Genomic DNA, 21,473 nt, shown 5'->3' on the forward strand with positions numbered 1-21,473 from the left:
TACATTTGTTTCATTCTTCTAGGAATCGTCAGTGATGCTTAATTTTGAAGGCGACAAAGAAAAATCCAAAGAGATCGAAAGGAAAGTCAAAATAAGTGTTATTCACATGTGATTCTTAGGGATAAGAATTTTTATATTTTAAGCCCATTTTGTGAAATCGACACCGAAATTATGTTCGTTTGTAATGTGGTGTTTGATTTTTCCTTTTTTCATAACTGTTGTCAATATATATTACGGTATGTGACAAGTATGTAACAGGCTGTGAACTGCAGGTGTAGAATATATCAGGCTACACCAGCATAAACTAAGTCCATCCATCATGGTGAAAAATGTGACATTCTGTTCCTCATCAAATTCCGGGCGAGTTCACATGAGCCAATCCACACTCACAACAATATCAACGCATTTGAAATTATACCATAATTTATTTGTATTTTATATGGTAATAAATTCATACCGTTATCAAATTGCATACAAAGCTTCAACAGTTTGACAAACATCTGACGTAAAAATAAGACATTCTATAAAAGTGATATTTTAAGACAACCATAAATAATCATATTTAAAATATTACATTCATTGTTGTGACTGGCCGCTCAGTTTGTGTGTAATATTAATGTATATATGACAAGTCATTCACATACAATCCACCTTTGTTCACAAACAGAAATGAACTATGATTTTTTATATATAATATCAGCACTAGAAAGGAGTAATATTCACTCCGAAACTTCAAATTAACTGTAAGCACAATCATAGTAGAAAAAAAAACATAGTCTACAATTATTTTTATCACTAGATAAACAATCATTCAGATTATTGCTAAAGCAATACATGTCCCCTGCTGGCCCCAGGAGCTCTTCTTACACTTTAATCACTTATAAAAACGATGTTGTTTGGATTTTATTTGTGATAAATAAATAAAGAGAGTTCTTTAAATAATGTTAATGTAATATATAATCATAACAATTTGACAATACTGGTTCATCACTGGTGTTTTAAAAGTGTGAAAGATGAACATCATCTCAAGGATCAACTAGACTTTCTTAAGAAAGTAACCATGACCTTTATCATGACACAACAACAACCTTAAAACTCAACATTGTCAAATAAATTTTGAGTCTGTATATGTGTATGAGGTTTGATGAGAGTCCCTGTAGGAACGAAAACAGGAAAATACTGACAATGAATTTTAAATAGTAACGGTGACCTTGGTATATGCCAAATTATTCTTAAATTCAAATTTTACAAGATATTTTGATGCTTTTTAAAGGTTGTGAAAGAATCTATCACGAAATTAAGCTACTAAAGCGCTGACAACGATTTTCGAGAAAATAAATGAAACAGTTACAATGAACTTGCCTTGACCCAATAACAGGTTGGGGAATTATGAATGATTCAAAGATTAAATAACTCACGCACGCACGCACGCACGCACGCACACACACACACACACACACACACACACCACCACCACCACCACCACCACCACTATAATACTCGCTACAATATTTGCAATGTAACAGAACAGAGCTAACGATTTGGCTATGAACCATTGCTACATAAATCTACCCAAAGGTCACAAGGAAATACCAAAACATTTATAAAAAAAATAATTGAAGCGAAAATATGGATAAAAAGTGAAAAACTTATTTATATGGCGACTCCTTGAATTACAAAAACAAATGAGATCAACTGTTGCTGAGGATCAAGCGCCTTTAGTTTCACTGACCATATCCGGTATGTTGGTCTTGGTCAATTCAAGGGTAAGGCGGTTGATTTTTAGTATCAACTGACCTCATTCACCTTGTAGTTTACCCGAGTCATCATAACGAATTGTTAATAATGCACACAAATGAGTATCACTACACTACAAATTTTAAATCCGATACATCACAGTCAAAGACTTTTTAGAGTATGATTTTGATGCAGTAGAATATATTATACAATGACAGTGTTGGGGGTACTGACAACGTATATCAAATATGTAACGACATGAACTACACGACGTAGCAGAATCTTATAATAACGTCTTATTTGAACACATTCAGAGGCGATATTAATATCACCATGAGGTATCAATTGTGCTCAGAAGAGCGCCTTTTATATTCTTTAGCTATTGCATCTTCAGCACCAGTTACGTCGAGGCAAAATTCCCGCATTCCGCTAAAGAGTTTAATTAGCGTTGCATCTTTGCCCTTGTCATTCCTCCATCTTTCAAAGAGGTTACAAATTACTGACCCTATAGCGTCAGAACCTCTGCAGGTGTTTATAACAGTGGAGTTCAAACCAAGAAACAAAAAGAGAAGGTTGTACTTGTCACCAATGAAACGATCACTTAATATCGCAATCATCCAGTCAGTAGGCTGTGAATGAAGGACGTCCGTTGGCAAATCGTAATCTGGAAGACAGTACAAAGACACATAGGTGTATATATATAGTATAGGTGGGGTTGGTGGGGGTCACCGCAGCAAATTCTAATACGTCACATAAGTATGAGAGTGTAATTTCCAATACAAATTGAATAGAATAATTACTGTAACAAAGCTACATTATAGTTTTATTGCTGCTGTATAACTTTTCTGCGTTGTTGAACGAAACATATAGGAGTTAATGTTGCTTCTTAATCACTGCTAATTAGTGTATTCATAAACAGATAACCTGTCATCATGCCTTTGACGTTACGTGGTTACCATGGTCATGAGCAGGTTATTCATTATTGTTGTAAAAAGAATTGAAGTTTGAATGAAAAACAGAAATAAAAAAATAAATTTTCGGGATACCGGTAGTCGATAAATAAAAGCAGGCTGACTATCATGTGAATCATTATATATATATACAGTTAGAAACAACTGTCACGATCAGTAAACCACAGTGTATGATAAAGGGGAAGTCTGTAACCACCAGATACCATGGTAAGATAGGGGGAATGTCATGAAATAGCAATACAATACAATAAAGATAAACTAATCTCAAATTCTTCATTTAGCTATTACTTAAGTAGGAAGATAACATTGATATTGCTTGATGATAATCCCCATCTTTACTCTATGGTACATTTTACGTTAACTTTTTCAACATTAAACCCTTATCCTTCATTATATTCTTTATTGCATACCCAATACTTGATAAAGAAGTATTTTTACATGTAAGTATAACACTTACCTTTGTCTGCTTTCTCGTTACTCTGTAAAAACAATATAAAAATAGAGCAAAGAGTCAAATTTGTATTGATTATGAAATGTTTCGTTCAATAGTTGTGATATCAATATGATTTATGAGGATTTTAAAGAGCAATATGCAACAACTAATGAGTCAGGTTTATCACTTTTTAACAATGGCTTTAGAACATTGCGAGAATACAGGGTTTATTGGCTGAGGTTTCTCACTCTTCTGGATTCTTGCAAAGAAGAGATGAGAAGTTTTTTTAATTTCTTTTCCTATGTGTTCAATTTCCGTCTTATTGTACCTAACGATCTTACCTTTTCCGGATTGATCCAGGGTTCAACGTCCGATTTGTCGAGCGAATGTGTTTCTCCTGGGCTGTTCTCACAGCAAGTCACATTTCCCTCCTTTTCGATGTCTATGATTGGTACTGGACAGTCTTCATCGCAAATATCGTGTCGACAGTGTAAACACAATTCATATTCAAGGTTGCCATGGTGAAACTTTTTGAATATGTCTTTTAAAATGTTACACAGAATCTTCCGTACAAATGAGCATTTCTCTCCAAAGTGTATGTTTCGGTTCCGGCTAACAAGTGTGCAACTGACAACAGATCCTTTGCAACTCAGCAATAGGTCACATGCGCGGTTTAAGATAAAGCACGCGGTTCCCCTTCCCATTATAGACTTCCTTTCTTTATCTGTTTTAATCTTAAGTTTTGAAGAAAGACATCCAGCTAATAGTTTGTCGTATATTGCAGGCAAAACGTTTGATTTGAAAACAAAACACAATGTTTTAGATACAACAGCATCCGGATGAGATAATATCGCTTGGAAGAGTGGTGATCCATTTGTTGATTTAAGCATGCTTGGAACAATCCAAGCCAGTTCATTATTGATCTTGTCTACAGCTACAAGTGGTTGTAAGCGCTGCATTATTTCGATAAGAATGTCTTGATGAGTTTCATAGTATCGCCATAGTCTTTTCAGCAATCCTTCGATCAGAATGCCGGACATTTGAAACTGAGTGATATGAAGTCTTAGACTGTCATCGTCATGCGTTTCTACAAATCTCACTGCTTTAATAATGCAGCGAAATGCATCCACAATCCATTGAGGATGTGTTACTATAAACGATTCCACAGAACTTCCCAATTCATTTTCAAAAAATAAGATATGTCCTGTCAGATGCATGTATCTGTTTAAAAGAAGAAGAAAAACAGATCAGAAGAAATATTTCCAATTCTGTATATTTAATGTTATATTTCGTTTTGCCTTCAGAATATTATCATTCTGTATTGTTTGTAAATATTAATGCCCTGTTTGATATTTTTTTTGCTTTCCATTTCTATTAAGACTCATAAGAAAAATTCAAACGACTTTGTCAGATTATTAGCTGAATATAGTTACACATCGATCGAGTTGACTTGTGATCTGACAACGATCACGATAGGCTCCTTACAGTCACATGACTTCAACGAAAATTGTTTAGTTTGAAATCATCTTATAAGCAACGTAAGATAAGTTAAATCATATGAAATGCAAATATAAAACCAAAAACTACAGAGTGATTTTAAAACAATCTAAAGTTCGCATCACTATTGCATAAATCATAATAAAAACATCAAGAAAATACCAACATAATTCAAACTCAAATTCCATAAAACAAGAGCAAAATATGAACAAAAGAACTATTTACACGGAGACTCCCGAAAAAGTGCAAGGATAATAAGAGCAGGCGTTTCGGAAGTGTGAGCGTCTTCTGCTTCATCGACGACACCCGCCATGTAAACCTTGGTCAATCCGTAATGTCACCTTCTCAAATGAGAACAAAGTATACAACAGCGGAACAAACAAGCAAACTAACGATTATCAGATACGTCCAGCTTCCTGTCGCATTAGGAAATAGAATATTTCTCAATGAGATCACAATGGTGACCATAAGTTAACCCATAGTTTTCTTCTATCTGCATCTTTTGAACCTTTGTGTTAAATGTTTGTCGGTAAGATGAAGTCTTCTTGCACGGAAATCATGATAATGGGAACAGGCCCTTCAATACTGAATCAACTGTGACATGTAAATGCCATAGGTTGGAGAGGCAGAATATCCAGAATTGGAAAATTCTCAATAGGGAAATTAAAAGCATCACGTTTATCATACAACTTGATATCTTTGCTTTTCGGTGGATATAGATGATGGATATAGTCATTGAATTTCTTGTATTATAAACACAAGACGTAATCAATATATCTGAAGGTGAAAATAAACGATTTTGCAGGGAGTTAGTGATCTGTTTCGATAAGCTCTTCAATAAAATTCAGCCTCGCATTGGAACAAAAACCAGCCAACAGAGGGGCGAAGTTAGTTGCCATAGGTATGTCTTATAAACTAAATATTTTACCTCAAACAACTTTTCATTTCCTCTGTATCATCAATAGAAACTTCATTACGTTTGTCAATGTCGAGGACTTCAGAAAATCGCATGATGTAACGTTTCTGCTGTTTCAGCATCCGCAATTCGATGTCAATAGCCACCCATGTGGCTGGTATCCTTTTATTCCAGTTTTCTTGGAACTTTGCCGATGTCACTATTTCGTCCCTGATTCGCTGGATACTAGAGTCGTGTTTGTTTGTATTGTCAACAAAGTAAAGCTGAGTGCTGCTTGAAACTTGCTTCATTTTTCCCATCAGCTGAATTTTGCTTTTTTTTCTTTTTTCATCCTGTAAACAAAAGTAATTCTGATTAAATAATAATTAACGAACATGTCAACATAATCACAATCTTAACTCAAAGTCCAGAAAACATGGACAAAATATGAACAAAGTGAAGATTTCCACGAAAACTTCTGAAAAGGAGAATAATACCTGGTGTTCCGTTACTATCAAGTCAACAAAGAGAAAGAAGAAATAGTTTTTAAACAAAAACAAACACGATTTTCCCAACCAGCATATTTCGAAACTCTGTGTTGTTAGTTTTGACATCAACCGAGATGTTGCTAGGTGGACAAGTTCAACATCCGATAATATTGATAATCTTTGTAGAAGATACTTACTGAATCGCCTAGCCTGTCCAAATGGGATCCTACAAGTATGATAGGGGGAGACTTGTGTGACGTTTTCGTTCTTGTGAAGTTTGTTGAATACGTTCTGATCACGTCTTGCCATTTATACATATTGTCTGTCAATGGTAAAATTATAACACATTTAAAATTAAAATATCTATATCGATACAAGCCCTAAAATTATAAACCAGTTCCTCTATCATATATAGGATTGCATAACATAAAAACAGTGAGATAACAAAATTATTTTCATACTAAATGAAGATGCAAATGCCCTGTGTTAAAAGTAGAATCAAGTGCCAAGACAAATAATGAATTTATTCGTAACGTTTAAATAGAAAAACAAAAAAGATGGTGTTTGATTTTAGCCAGTAGTCTTCCTCACAGGTTTGGAATTGGGTGTCAGTCACCAAAGATTGTGTTTTATTTGAGCCAGTAGTCTTCCTCACAGGTTTGGAATTGGGTGTCAATCACCAATGTTTTGATTTGAGCCAGTAGCCTTCCTCACAGGTTTGGAATTGGGTGTTAATCACCTATGTTTTGATCTTAGCCAGTAGTCTTCCTCACAGGTTTGGAATTGGGTGTCAATCACCAATGTTTTGATTTTAGCCAGTAGTCTTCCTCACAGGTTTGGAATTGGGTGTCAATCACCAAAGATGGTGTTTGATTTGAGCCAGTAGTCTTCCTCACAGGTTTGGAATTGGGTGTCAATCACCAATGTTTTGATTTGAGCCAGTAGTCTTCCTCACAGGTTTGGAATTGGGTGTCAATCACCAATGTTTTGATTTTAGCCAGTAGTCTTCCTCACAGGTTTGGAATTGGGTGTCAATCACCAAAGATGGTGTTTGATTTGAGCCAATAGTCTTCCTCACAGGTTTGGAATTGGGAGTCAATCACCAAAGATGGTGTTTGATTTGAGCCAGTAGTCTTCCTCATAGGTTTGGAATTGGGTGTCAATCACCAATGTTTTGATTTGAGCCAGTAGTCTTCCTCACAGGTTTGGAATTGGGTGTCACTCACCTATGTTTTGATCTGAGCCAGTAGTCTTCCTCACAGGTTTGAAATTGGGTGTCAATCACCAAAGATGGTGTTTGATTTGAGCCATTAGTCTTCCTCACAGGTATGGAATTGGGTGTCAATCACCAATGTTTTGATTTTAGCCAGTAGTCTTCGTTACAGGTTTGGAATTGGGTGTCAATCACCAATGTTTTGATTTGAGCCAATAGTCTTCCTCACAGGTTTGGAATTGGGAGTCAATCACCAAAGATGGTGTTTGATTTGAGCCAGTAGTCTTCCTACAGGTTTGGAATTGGGTGTCAATCACCAATGTTTTGATTTGAGCCAGTAGTCTTCCTCACAGGTTTGGAATTGGGTGTCACTCACCTATGTTTTGATCTGAGCCAGTAGTCTTCCTCACAGGTTTGAAATTGGGTGTCAATCACCAAAGATGGTGTTTGATTTGAGCCAGTAGTCTTCCTCACAGGTATGGAATTGGGTGTCAATCACCAATGTTTTGATTTTAGCCAGTAGTCTTCCTCACAGGTTTGGAATTGGGTGTCAATCACCAATGTTTTGATTTGAGCCAGTAGTCTTCCTCACAGGTTTGGAATTGGGTGTCAATCACCAATGTTTTGATCTTAATTTTGATTTCGTTTTTAGAAAAACATATTTTGAACAGGTCACAGCCATAAGCATTGGTATTATTGTTCTCATTTCATAAGGAATCGGTTTATTTATTTCGATTTATGATTTTGTTTTCAAAATTCAGATTCATTTCCGTTTATTTTAGTGTCTCAATACGACTGTAAAACCGATCCGATACGTATTACTGTCACATAAAGAATATGATATTGACAAACGATATCAAATAGCTGATCGGTCGAATGTCCGAGGAAATCTCTGAGCAGGAAAGTTAATTTTTCTACGGTGGCAATATTGGTAATACCTGAGACATGTCCAAGATTAACATTGTGGCCGTCGACGAAGAAGCATATGACGCTTACTATTCAAGAGCACATCTCGTCAATTTCTCCGTTAACTTATTTAGGCGTCTCCCTTTAGATATTTCTACAGCTCTTTTTTTTGCCTTAGTTCTATTGAAATTGAGTTTAGGTCATGTTGGTATTTTTTTTGTTTTTAAAAGCGCCCACCCAAACAATTTTATACCGTAGGAATGTCCTTTATCTGTCGAAGGGAGCTCATTATCGTTGTTTGGTAATGATGGACAGGAAGATAACAATTCTCAAATCTGCTCTTCAATCGGAGATAGTGTTAGGACATATAGGTTATGGGAGATAACTCGGTGTTGTGTTATATCGATAACAAATCCTGCTTACCAAGATTTCTATCATCTTGTAGGCATGCTTCCGCATTGAAAACGATGATGTATACGGCGTCAGGGCTCATGAAGATATGATGTGTTGCCTCGTAAATTTCATCACCAGCAAAATCCCAAATGGAGAGAAAAGCGTCCTCGTCTCTCACCATACCAGTCGTGTTCACTTTTTTGAGTGTGATTCTAGTTTTATCCGAGTCTGATCTCCTTCTTTTTGCTGGTGGAGTTGGAGGACTATCGGATGCTTCTAAAAGATGTGAATCAGTTAAATGAACCGTTAGATTACACAGCAGAATATTGGCAAGAACGAATGTGTTCTTAAGTCAGGCTGACTCGCGAAAGAAAGGCTGACTAGTCCGCTTAAGAAGGCTGAATCGAGATAGAAATAAACTTGTTAAAAGCAGCCTTTCCTCAATGATTCCTGACACAATTTATAAGATCTATAACAGATTACTAATATAAAGATATAGTTAATGAAAATTAACCGTATCATCAGTAAATGAATATCATATGGGATATTTAGCCAAGAGAAATAAGAACAGCACTAAGTTTCAACTCATTCTGAATAGTTACCTTGCCTTGTAGATTTATTTGCCCTTAAATAAACTTCCGTTTCCGCCGTTTCTCCGGAAGTGGCTGGTTGTGGTAAATTTCTCCTTTTAGATTTATTTTCAGCTCTACATACCGTAGATAGTATTTTCGTTGATACGTTTTGTATCTCTTTATCCGACAACTTCTGCCATTTTCCTGTTTTCATGTCAACAATGTAATTTTGAATGAACACGTTTATTCCGTCTGTAGGAGCAGCCTCTCTCGCTTCATCAATGAGGTTCAGACACAGAGATGTTTTACCAACACCGACGTCTCCGACAACCATTAATCGGATATACTTCGGCTGTACATGCTTTGTCGCCATTGAACGTAGGAACATGTCTTCAGTGATAGTTCCTAACTGATGAATTTCGCTAGGAACATCTGCACAAAAATAGAACTATTATTTTGTTTTATACACAAAACCAGGTTCATATCTGGTTAGAAAAAAGTATATTTCATATAAAAAAAGATGAAGCGTCAACAGATGAATGAATAAATTCATATTTGCATTTATATAGTAAGGACCATATACGAGGGGTATTGGGAGATGAGGGGTGGATGGGGATGTTGTTGGGGTTATTTAGTTTCACTTACCATCCAACATTTCCCAGGGTGATGTCCAATCCTAAAAAGAATAATAATAAATGGTGTTATTTAATCATACAAAGACAATTTCACTATTCTCTATTTCATATGTGGCATAAAATACCAATTCCTTTCATGTGAGCCGGGCTATAATAAAATGAAAATATATACAAAGCTGTGTTGTGTTTGATAAATCGCTATTGAAATGGTAACGAATTCAAAATCCTGTTTTATACAGGAACACGTGAGACTGCAGATATTGCAGCAAGAAAGTTGTCCAATGTTGATCGTATTAATCGTCTTGATTGTGACGTCATAATACGTCTATCGACGTCACAATGTATCACTGTCACTTATGTTATACACAAATGTATTACACGAGTACATCAAGTGATTAAGACGCTATGTAGTAAGTATGTTTATAATAAAACTAACCAGATGCACGAGCTATCTACCTCGCCCTTCAAAGAAACAAAGCAATGAGAGCAGTAGAAATATCAAAAATATTTTCATTCTTAATACCTTAATTCTACATCATGAACTTGCCTTTAACTTTCGTATTGCTTTTTGCTGGGTTCCTGGGCACATGAGAATACCAGGCAATGGAAAAGCATATCGTGCCGCAAAGGAAGCTTTATCGCTACCACCTTATTATTTTATTAAACAATTTTTTAAAGCTCAGTGACAGGAGGATTGGAATACCTATACCAATAACACTCCGTTAAACCTGTTATCAGTGAATGGTCTCCATGCTATAGAGACAACCACCGAGACGAAGTTGGCCTTGCCCGTCTTCGGATGGGTCATACATACCTTACACATTCATATATGTTGAAAGGCGAAGAATCCTTGGTGCATAGGATTCGATGAGCCATTCACCGTTAAACATGTTGGAGTGCATTGACCTTCTGTCTACTCGAAAATGTTTGTGTTGTAACATTACATGTCTAAAATGTGAAACTGTTGAGATTTGTAAAATTCTACATTACCTGAAAGATGTTGGTCTATATAATAGACGATGACGTACCATTTTAATCTTTTGTGTTAACATACCCATTTAAGATTTTTAACATTTGTCTTTTACCTTTTGGTTTGTTTAATGTTATTTCCTTTTGGATCGCTGTGTGTTTTACCGTTTGTTGGCCCTTATATTGACCATTTATGTCTTGACAGGCCGTTAAGAATGTAATAATAATAATTTGTTCAGTAACATCACGCACACGTACACACGCACACATATACACACACAGTGTGTGATAAACATAGTGGAGATGTCATTAGATTATTATTTTTGTTTGTTTTAATTATGACGTCATAATTTCATGACATCATATTTAGTGCCAAAGAAAGATAAAATAGAATCGTGCTAGGGGCTTGTATTGTAAACAGAAATATCTCATCTCGAATTTCAATGGGCAGCATGAGGTTGGCAGGTACTGACCCCTCAATCTCTTTAACTTAACAGATGTATGTTGTATAACTTTGATCATCAACTTACAGAAAAACCCGTTACATATTGAACTGTGTGCATAGCAACATTATGAATGACGTCACCCATTTGTAATATGGTAAACTAATCACGTGACACTACTGTGAGTGCCATTGCGCCTGTGGAATTTCTTCCCTAACCATTGTGAGATAGAGCTACTTTACCTTCGTAAAACAACGGGGGGATTCTGTGAATTTTCTTTAAAAACATATCATAACTGCTATCACAAACAGATGACTTTCAATTTTTATAAAGTTTATCAAACTAATGAGGAGTTGTCTGTTTTATCCCGCATTTTATGTGTCACATGACAACAATCACATTAAAGTAAATTGAGGGCATCCATTAAGGGTTGTTGTCTTCTGCTTTATCATTAACTTATGAGAAAGACTTATACATCGTTGTGTTATTGTTCTAGACTTACTCTAGTCCGTAGTATTGACAAGGCAGATTTACACATTTCCTTCAAGTTCTGATTATGACACGTGGGTTGATCTGCGTCCAATGATTGTACAACCTCCAATAGTAACTGCTCTCCCTTTCCGTCAGCCTTCAAACACAAAACAACAAAAATACCAAAATATTGTTTACTTTCCTTTCCAGACTAACACTGCAAAACCGTACCATTCAACTCAACAAACTTTTCTGTATATATTAACTGATGCACTGGTTTTTTCCTATTGACGACTTTTCATCTTTTAAAATAGTTTTACTGTTGCCATGGAAATACAGTCAGCAAACACAAAATTAGCGTTAGCTTTCCTTTCCGGGTTTCGAAACAATCTCACTCAACTCCACAAAACTTTCTTAGGATAATGCCATAGTTAGTTTGTTCTTTCAGCATTGAAAAAGATAACCCTCATCACAAATGATAGTTTTTCTAGACCAGTGCTCTTAAACCAAAACTGTTTACACTTAATAAGCTGGTAGTATATTTTGCGCTCGGGAGGTTCTCAGAGTAAATACCTTTTTCCTTTACCATGGAAACAGAAAGGCCACGTCAAAAAGTTCTCTATTTTCAAAGAACAGTTCTCTTAAACCAATAAAGGTAATTATCAAGTGCTCAAAACGTTGTACAGGGATCGAGCTAGTACTTTAGTAGAAAATCTCCATTTAATTTCTCCCCTCAATTAAAGGTTACAAATATAATTGAACATTTTGTAATATCAACATATATATGTGATTCTTTTTAATAGCGGGAGATAATGTCACGCTTTTCGTTATCTTAAACTATTATTTGGTTTTCATTTACCTCACTCAGTACGTCATAGAGATGATAAGCTTCCGCGAGTTCCTCAGGGGTCGTAATCTCCTTTTCAATACTTTTGCCATTTCGAACCATTTCCAGAAAAGTGTATAGGTTATCAGCTGCAACCTTTCCATGCTGTTTCGTAAATATTGAAGGAATGCCGATTAATCAATTGATTTTCAAAAAATATAAATCACAGTATGTAAAACCGACGTTACGAATCAGAATAAACACACATACATACGCGAAGATGGCGGTTGGGCCAAAGATAGTTTCTCAGAAAGACTTGACAAGAAACAGAATTTCACATCACAATGCGGACAGATTTAATAGCATAATCTTAACTCTTAATGTTTCTTTTAATATGTTACCCATGTGATATTTTATACAAAATATTGACAATGATTCAAACGGATAATGTCGCAAGCACATACATTATTCTTTAAATCTTTCATTGCGCCATGCTTCAGGAGTACCTTTGCCTTTTTCGTCCACCCATTTGCTCTAAATCTTGCAGTGTCGAAACAATACATTAACGGGCTATCGCCATACTATGAAAAAAGACATCGTTAATTCTGATAAATGTAGCGTAAAATTCAAAATATTTGCTGGTTGTGCAAAACAAATAAAGCAATGAATTTATATCGTTTATTAAATTTTCTTTAAAATGTACTTTATGTAAAACATTCGGATTATATACGAAGCAAACTAGCTTCTGTGATTTCCCTTTATTGAGCTGTTTTGGAATAAAGGGAAATTTTTTGAAACGCTTTAAGATGGGAACATATCGTTTAGTATCATTTAAAAGTACAAGGACGTTTATAATCTCTATGATACTACAAAAGTCACATAAATGATTTAGTTCAGTAGTTAGGTCGAATAAATATGGTGGACAACGTGAGTTTTCTACATCAAAAATATATGTCTATTAATAAGTGGATGCAAAGTTTGAGCACGAGCAAATCACTTTTCATTTTTGATATTTTTAGGCAAAACATGAATCAAACTGGATGATAGGAAGTTTTCATTGTATAAAAACCGGTGTAAAAGTCCCATCAACTTCCAATTTGGACCTTTATTCTAAGAAACCACCCGAAACGATATCCAACTACCGTCATACTCGTTTTGTGCTATTGCGTTTGTACATGTAAATTATTCGGAAATATCCGTTGATATAAGTTGATTGATTGTATGTGTGAATAATTTATATGCAGAACCACAAATATTCAAAGTGTCAAATTAACATACTGAAATGTTTATTTCTCTACATATGAAGAAAATTTTTTTTTTTTTTATCTTTATGGACTTTAAGATTCGATAGAACCAACTAAACATGCAGCTGTTCCATCCATGTAGAACCCGTTGGTTATGCTCAATCTCAAAATTGTCTTTCCCTAACAGTCACAATACACCCCTGTAAACAGTTCATGGACCACCAATAGTTGATCTCGCGGTCAGTTTCACGAAAACTATGGCGGCATCCCGACATCACCAACGAAGGACACAGCTGTAGATTTGTAGGTCATCGATCAACATAAATAACATCATTTACACTTTTTGAGAGGCTATGTACTAATATTGTAGCCAAATTACCATCACCTTTTACTGACACCACAATATTTAAACATGTATCTCAAGAAAATTTCAGTAGTAGGATAGAATGAAAAATTTGTTTAGGAAAGACATGGCTACATTTCAGTTAAAGAGATTTTTTTTATATATATTAACATCATGAAATTATCTAATTTCAGTATGTAAATCTCAGATATTAAAAATGTCTTGGAGTTATCATTCTACCTTACCATATATATACAAGTCATGTCAATTTACATGATTCAGAATGGAATAAGGAAATTATTTACATTATTTTGTACGTCAGGGTCTGCCTTCTTCTCAAGTAGAAACGACAATACAGAAAGTACACCAAACCTAACTGCTTCATGCAATGGTCGGTCGTTGATCTGAAAATTACAAGACGTTCAAATGTCTACCAAATAGATAATTTTTATGTTAAATTTACATTTGTCAGCCTTTGTTTCGACTGACATATTTCTATATTTGCTTTATTGTCTCTTCTTTTGAAAAAACATCTTTTGCCAATAAGTGAATGATTTAGTCTAGGGGTAACTTTCTGGAAATAAGGAACTGTGCTACATCTACTGATTATAAGGACTGCAATGCAATGTCTATCTAGAGTGTGAAAGCGGTCAAAATGTCGCGGTCGACATTATTGTTTCATGTGAATACAAACACTAGCTAAGAAACTGACATAAAATAAATAAGTAGGAATGCTTAATCTGCCTAAGAGTCTAGAACATCTAAATGATATTATGGAAACAATGGATATGATGTAACTTACCTAACTGTCATATTTCGTAATCGTTTCACTACGATAAACTTAAATGTTATTTCCCAGCTTCCACATGTTTCATATTTGATGGTCACGCAGTATTATTCTGTTTTTTACCCCTAGATAAATTTTCATATGAAACAGTGCACTTAAGTGGTATGTTACTGTACTAAATTTGCAAATAAATGGAACAGTTTACGTACCATTATTACCCAAATATTATTTTAGGCACATATGGCTTCATAGTATATCAAATCAGTACTCTTTATCTCTTCTTTAAAGACAAACTTGACAAGTTATCTGTTCATATTTGTGTGTATTAAACAGGCTTGTTGGGGCTCAGATGAATGCAATTGAGGAGTGTTTTTTTGGGGAAACCGGAGTATTTATGGAAACCCAGAGTGGTCGGACAGGTGACTCCATACCTTTACACGTTCACTTGAGGTATCGAAACCTTGATGCCTAGCTGAAAGGCGAGAGGCGTTATTACGACGCCACCCTATATAAATGCATTAAATTGTGTATCTGAGGAATTTTTATATGATTTACATCATCATCACTTGTTAAATCAACTTGTCTATTTTTCTTCTTCATCAAATTGTAACCCTATATTTATTGTCATAATGTTTTTGCGTAGATAGAAATACTTGAGTGGAAAAACTTACCCCGTCCGTTGAATTTATATCAGCGCCTTTCTTGATTAACTCTTCCACAATTTCAAGGCTTTGTTTTTTACATGCAAAATGTAAAGGCGTAGCATGATACTGCGGATATAAAAACAAATTGATCATCTCATTTTCTTTTGTAACAGCATTATATTCAATTTAATGTGAACAAACCTATACCTTGAAATGCTCTGAAAGTTAGAAACAGCTGTACCATAATCAAGATTTTGTTTAGTGATATGTTATTTCGAGAATAAAAACAATATATACAAATATATATATATTTGCAAACAGTAAATGTACCTTTCCAAATTGAAGTTTGATGTCAGCTCCTTTACAGATGGTCTGTCTCAAGCCGACAATATCTCCTTTATCAATAGCATCACGTAGTTCCTTTATAGAAAGTACGAATGAAATATATTACATTTTAGTCATTCTAAATATTTCCCTCAAGTGCCTTGACTCTCAGATGCATTTAGCTTCTTAGTTATTAATATTCTTAGTTATTAATATTTTTCTATCAATGTAGAATTCTGTTATCTCCATGAAAAAGATTGTTTCAATAAAACCAATCAGCGCTTTCCGATGTATGTTTTCATCGAACGTTGAAAACTAAATGTGACCAAAATATAGATAAGAATAAAGTTGATCAAAATATATCACCATGTATATAACGTGCCATATATTCAACTAGTTATTATTGTCAAATACGTTAAACTGGAAAAGTTAAAAAAAAAAAAAAAAAAAAAACACACACACACGAACAAATGTCTCTTAAGAACTAGATAATTCTAAATTAGAGTGAAATGTGTTGTTGAAACGCAAATGTTTTGACGCGATAATTATCTCTTTAAAGAGACGTAGTGCTGAAAATGTTTTGAATAATTGTTTCAATGAGTATACATGAACATGGAAATAGGGGACATAAAGAGTAAATGAAGGGAAAACATTTTCTCCTCATTTAGACGTGATTGTTAATTTTATCCTTAAAAAAGAGAACATTACTTATGATCATGGTCACTTTCCGGGATGTTCTTAGGAAGTCACAACATGCGGAGTTAAATCTAATCGTTGAAGTCCTAAAACTGCTAGGATAACATATTTACGTCTGAAAGAAATGGTTTTGTATTTAAATTTTGAAGCAGTGTTCTTTGATTTCTCTGTTAGTGCATGTTGTGTAATAAAATGATGTCCATGACTCAAAGGTCAGTTTGATTGAATGAAACTGAATTTGATTGAAAACTATTTTTACTAGAAGGAAATCATTGATGTATGTTATTGCGATCCCAAGAAGCGCATATAAAGAGGTCAAATGGTCATTTGTTGAAATTTAAGAGTTGGGTAAGGGTAAACACATTTCTTAAATGTAAAGAGAAAGTTGAAGTGAACACTTTGTTATTACTGTTTTGACTTTTAAGGGCCCTGGTCTGGAGCCAGTTGGATGAGACACGCCATGACGTCATTTCAGATTGAGTAAAGATCAATGCATTCTATTGATTTTAATTACGGTGAACGTTAAGTTCAATATTCCGCTTTGTTACAAAGCCTTTAAATAGCAAATACAGCAACGTAGCGAGATATGACTGTGATTTAACGAAATATATGCATTGTAAGGTAATATTGCAGACACATGAATACTGATCCAATCTTGTCTGCTTTAACCAGTGCACAATTTGTATAAATGTAAGTCACATATCATTTACACTAAAAAGGACGTGAATGATTACATTCAGCGAAGCGTAGCAAAATAGTCACATATAACAGATCAATTATTCATTAACACCCGACCGCTAATCTTCATGTAATGTGCCAATAAAATTGCTAAGGCAGACACAATAGAACTGCCTGTCTGACACAAGCAGGTGTCGGCCTGACAAAAACCAGTTTACACTAAGGCAGATAAAATTAAGTTGTCTGTCCTAAAAAAACAGATTTATACTCTGTCATGAAAAGTAAAGCTGTCTGTCTGAACCAAACAGATATTAGTCTGACAAAACTTATGCAGACAAAATTAAGCTTTCTGTCTCGTCGGTCTGACAAAGCTATACTCGGGTATGACACAGACATTTAAAATAAGGCAGACAAAGTAAAACTGTCTAACACATACTTTTTGTACAGATTTACAGTAAGCATATAAAGTAATGTTGTCTGCCTAACACAAACAGATTTACAGTAAGGCAGACAGATTTACATTAGGGCAGATAAAGTCAAGCTGTCTGTCTAAAATAAACATATTTACAGTAAGCAGACAAGGTAATGCTGTCTAACACATACAGATTTACACTAAGTAGATAAAGTAAAGCTGTCTGTCTAATACAAACAGATTTACACCAAGTAGATAAAGTCTGTCTAACACATACAGATGTACACTAGGGCAGACAATGTAAAGCTACCTAACACATACAGATTTACACTAACCAGACAAAGTAAAGCTGTCTGTCTGACGAAAACAAATTTACACTAAGGCAAACAAAATAAAGTTAAACTTCAGTAAATTATAGTGCAAATCTTATGTCGACGTTATTCATTTATTTTCGCATAAAGCAAACAAAACTTATCTTGTGATTTTCAGCCCCTAGAGAGACAATCTTGATTAAAGATGAGGTTGTTTCAAAGTGAAAAGGCACTGGAATAAATATAAATGTAAAATTGTTCCGAGTACTTGGTCATATTGCCCAGGATCAGTGAAATCGTGAGCTACTTTTAACACTGGTTTTCAAAAGATGTCGATGCAAGTCGTTTAACATCCCGAGGAAGTTTTACGGTCGTCATTGTGATCTCATCGAGACATGTTCTATTTCCGTGTACGATATGAAGCTTGACGTGTGTGATGCTCGTCGGTTTGGTCTTATTCTACTGGTATTTTTTCATGAATCGTTCAGTGAATTATTTGTTTGTTCGTATGTCGCCCTTGTATGGTGTAGTTTAAATCATTGGTTTGCTCTGCTGTATTCTACTCTAAATAATGAAAAGGTGCTATTCACTTGTGTCTTTTGTAAATCGTATATCGTGTGAGCTTCTTTATGGTGATTTTGTTGATATATTGGTACTTGTTCATTCTATGATTTAAAACTCTACTGGTATGGCAGATTATTTCAAATGCGTAAATCACGATACCACATCATGTGGGAATGTCAAGAAGTACAAAATTTTTTACAAAGTCTTGAAGTACTTCTAGAAGCACTTGTTATTCCTTTTGCTTATAATAAAGAAAAATTTCTCTTTGGATTTTCATTACAACATCAAATGCTTACATCAGCAAAAATTGACAATGTAATACTAATAATTATTAAGAATTATATCTATAAGACTAGATGCTATCATAGAAGATTAAACATTAATGCATTTGTAAATTTTATCAAAGAATACTACTCTGTTCAGAAATATATAGCAAATAGTCAAGGGGACTCCAAAAAGGTCAGATTTGAAAATGAATGGAGAAAATGGAAGTCTTTGATAGAAATTGCATAATAATTTGTGCAGGTAAATATACTTCACTGTAAAATGAAAACCCTTAATAATCTATGATTTATTATGTGTCTATTGTTGTATGAGTTTTTTCAGACATAATGTATGTAAACATTTTACAATCTGCACTAGGATAACTTGATTATGCTGAAATAACTGCATGCATTATATAGACCGATGTAGTTTCATTTTACTGTGTAGTATCAATACTGTAGTCTTCCCTCAGTTGGTTTTACTCTCTGATGCTGTATAATAACATTATAATTACTAGGCCAATATAGTATATATATATATATATTTTTTTTTTCACCCTTTCTCTTTCAATCATACTCATAGTTTTCATATACCTACATCATAAAGCTTTACTCATACATGTATATATAAATGTTACTTGATGAACCATTCAATAGTATGTGTACTTAATACTACTTAATGATACTATCTTAATATTCATGATAAAATCTTCACCAGCTCAAAATTTCTCCAGGACTAGCAGACTTTACAAAGAATAAAATGACCTTTCATTGTGTATTTTAGATTTTCAATATACTCATATATAATTTTTCTCTCTTCCACTAGCCCTCTGTCTTGTTCCTTGCTGCTTGTCTCTTTTTATCTCTGCTATTCTCCTCTAAAGTGTGTGAGGGTTTCAAAATGTAAGTGAAAAAGATTAGAAATTGTTGGTGAGTGAGATACATAGATGTGATATGAATGTTTAGCCCACTATCACCCTCTCTTTTCTTCTCTTTCTTTTTCTCTGTCTCTCTATGTGGAAGGAAAGTGTGTGTGTGTGTGTGTGTGTGTAATGTGTTTTGTTGTGTATATAGAAATGGTAATTGGTTTTTGTAGACCATATTTTCTTAATTATATATCTATGGATGAATCCTGATTGCAATATTCTAATGCTGATGGCAACTATGAAGATAAGAATGTTGTGTAAACTAGGATATTATCTACAATATACTTAAGTTATTGATTCACAAATAGTTACAATCCTATACAGGTATGCAAGTTTCTGTGTGTGGAGTGTGTGTATGCTTATGTGATGTTAACTATACTTGTAAAAAATGCTTAAAAATAAAAAATTACAAAAAAAAAAAAAAAAAAATCACGATACCATTGTAATCAGCTTAGGGACACATGTCTCAGTAGAAAAACTGTTCTTGAATGTTCATCTACGTACAATATTCAGCTGTATTGCGTTTAAATTGTTTACTAAAATATACAATTTGAAGTTTATATCATCTGAACAAGGTATGTCAACGGTTTCATCTCTCATGCTGATATACAAGTCAAAATATTGTCATACCAAGAACATTCTCAGTTTGCTAGATCGCATGTCGTTTGCTTGAAAACATGCTTCATCAAGTTAACAATACTTGTACAAATTACAAAAGTGAATATCACCCTTAAATTCAAATTCAGAGTTAGATACAGAAGAGGCAAAACATGTAAATCGCCCATTGTCAGCTTGACGTCAAGCAGTGTTTAGTATTCAAAATTAGCATTGTATTGCTCCCTTTTACTCAGGTATGATGTTACATTTTCGTGTGAAATGACAGGTAGTTATATGGAACATCGAGAAGGTAAATGAGCTGTACTATTGACTAGAGCTGAAAATGTTTTAAAAAATGAGGACGCCATATTGCCACGATCTCGTCTGCTTCAGTGTTTTGAAAATAGAAAACGCAGGGAAAGCATAGAAACTTCTTATGACCTACTCATTGTATAGAGGGATAAATATTGCAGTATCAGAAACATCAGGGTTGACTTACCTCGCCAAATGGTGGTATATTGTCTCTGTTATCAAAATCAAACATGGTGAAGACGTGCAAGGAGTATTCCAGGTAGACGTGGTCGGTAAAGAGTGTATCAAAAGTATATCCGCAATAAGTACCAATTATCAGTTACGTTTGTTGTTCATTGTTTTGGCTTTTCACTACAATGGCACAGACATGTACTCACATTTATGTAGCATTGTGTAGTGTACACAAGAATGTTCATGTGTAATATGTACCAACAGGGTAACATCCGGTATGTTGTATTTAAATATAGCACCTTATAAATAGGTAATGAAGGCTATTATAGGATTGATTTTTTACTCGTCTCTATTTCCCCTATTGAAACCTGCCCCTTTATAGACCCTTGATCCAAAGACCCCGTCACTCGCAAAGATACCTTGAAACAAACCTTGATAACAAATACAGAAGATGAAGTGTAAAGATTACATCTATTTACGCTATATGGCTAAGGTCCACGGCCTGATGAGACCGACCGATTACACAAAATTGATTCCCCCATCACCCATGCATATATTGTCACTGACCAAAACACTTGTCAAAATCATATGTAGTTGGAAAAGCTGTGGAACTGATGATGGACGCTGCAATACCTCATTAGCTCACATTGCCTTGATTAAAAAAAAGATAACTTTCTATGGAGAATTTAAGAAAATATATATATGTGTTTTTAATCATTCCTTCGTCTTCACTTTTGAAATTCAGCTAGCTT

The 21,473-nt window shown here is 34.5% G+C and overlaps 1 protein-coding gene across 1 annotated transcript; it reads right to left on the bottom strand.

The window, feature by feature from the left end:
• Positions 1-2,078: 2,078 nt before the first annotated feature.
• On the bottom strand, positions 2,079-20,782 carry LOC132563138 (uncharacterized). The gene is made up of 14 exons (XM_060227899.1): positions 20,738-20,782; positions 15,798-15,887; positions 15,495-15,593; positions 14,342-14,440; positions 12,914-13,030; positions 12,483-12,614; positions 11,655-11,780; positions 9,751-9,781; positions 9,136-9,537; positions 8,564-8,806; positions 6,219-6,343; positions 5,567-5,886; positions 3,470-4,362; positions 2,079-2,401 (listed from the first exon to the last, which is right to left on the bottom strand). The coding sequence occupies exons 1-14, from the start codon at positions 20,780-20,782 to the stop codon at positions 2,079-2,081; spliced, it is 3,045 nt and encodes a 1,014-aa protein (XP_060083882.1).
• Between the last annotated feature and the right edge of the window lie 691 nt (positions 20,783-21,473).

The sequence above is a fragment of the Ylistrum balloti genome, unplaced genomic scaffold (assembly GCF_031769215.1).
Source record: "Ylistrum balloti isolate Yb309-2 unplaced genomic scaffold, AGI_CSIRO_Ybal_v1 Utg371604, whole genome shotgun sequence".
NCBI classification, from domain to species: Eukaryota; Metazoa; Mollusca; class Bivalvia; order Pectinida; family Pectinidae; genus Ylistrum; species Ylistrum balloti.

What these genes read in the sequence shown, in the direction of transcription:
- LOC132563138 (XM_060227899.1), bottom strand. Translation starts at nt 20,782, where the DNA reads ATGTTTGATTTTGATAACAGAGACAATATACCACCATTTGGCGAG. An exon ending in ACAAGATGATAGAAATCTTG is followed by an intron (nt 6,344 to 8,563) that starts GTAAGCAGGATT and finishes TACCATTGACAG; the next exon opens with ACAATATGTATAAATGGCAA. An exon ending in GGAAAAGGTAAGATCGTTAG is followed by an intron (nt 2,402 to 3,469) that starts GTACAATAAGAC and finishes ACTGTCTTCCAG; the next exon opens with ATTACGATTTGCCAACGGAC.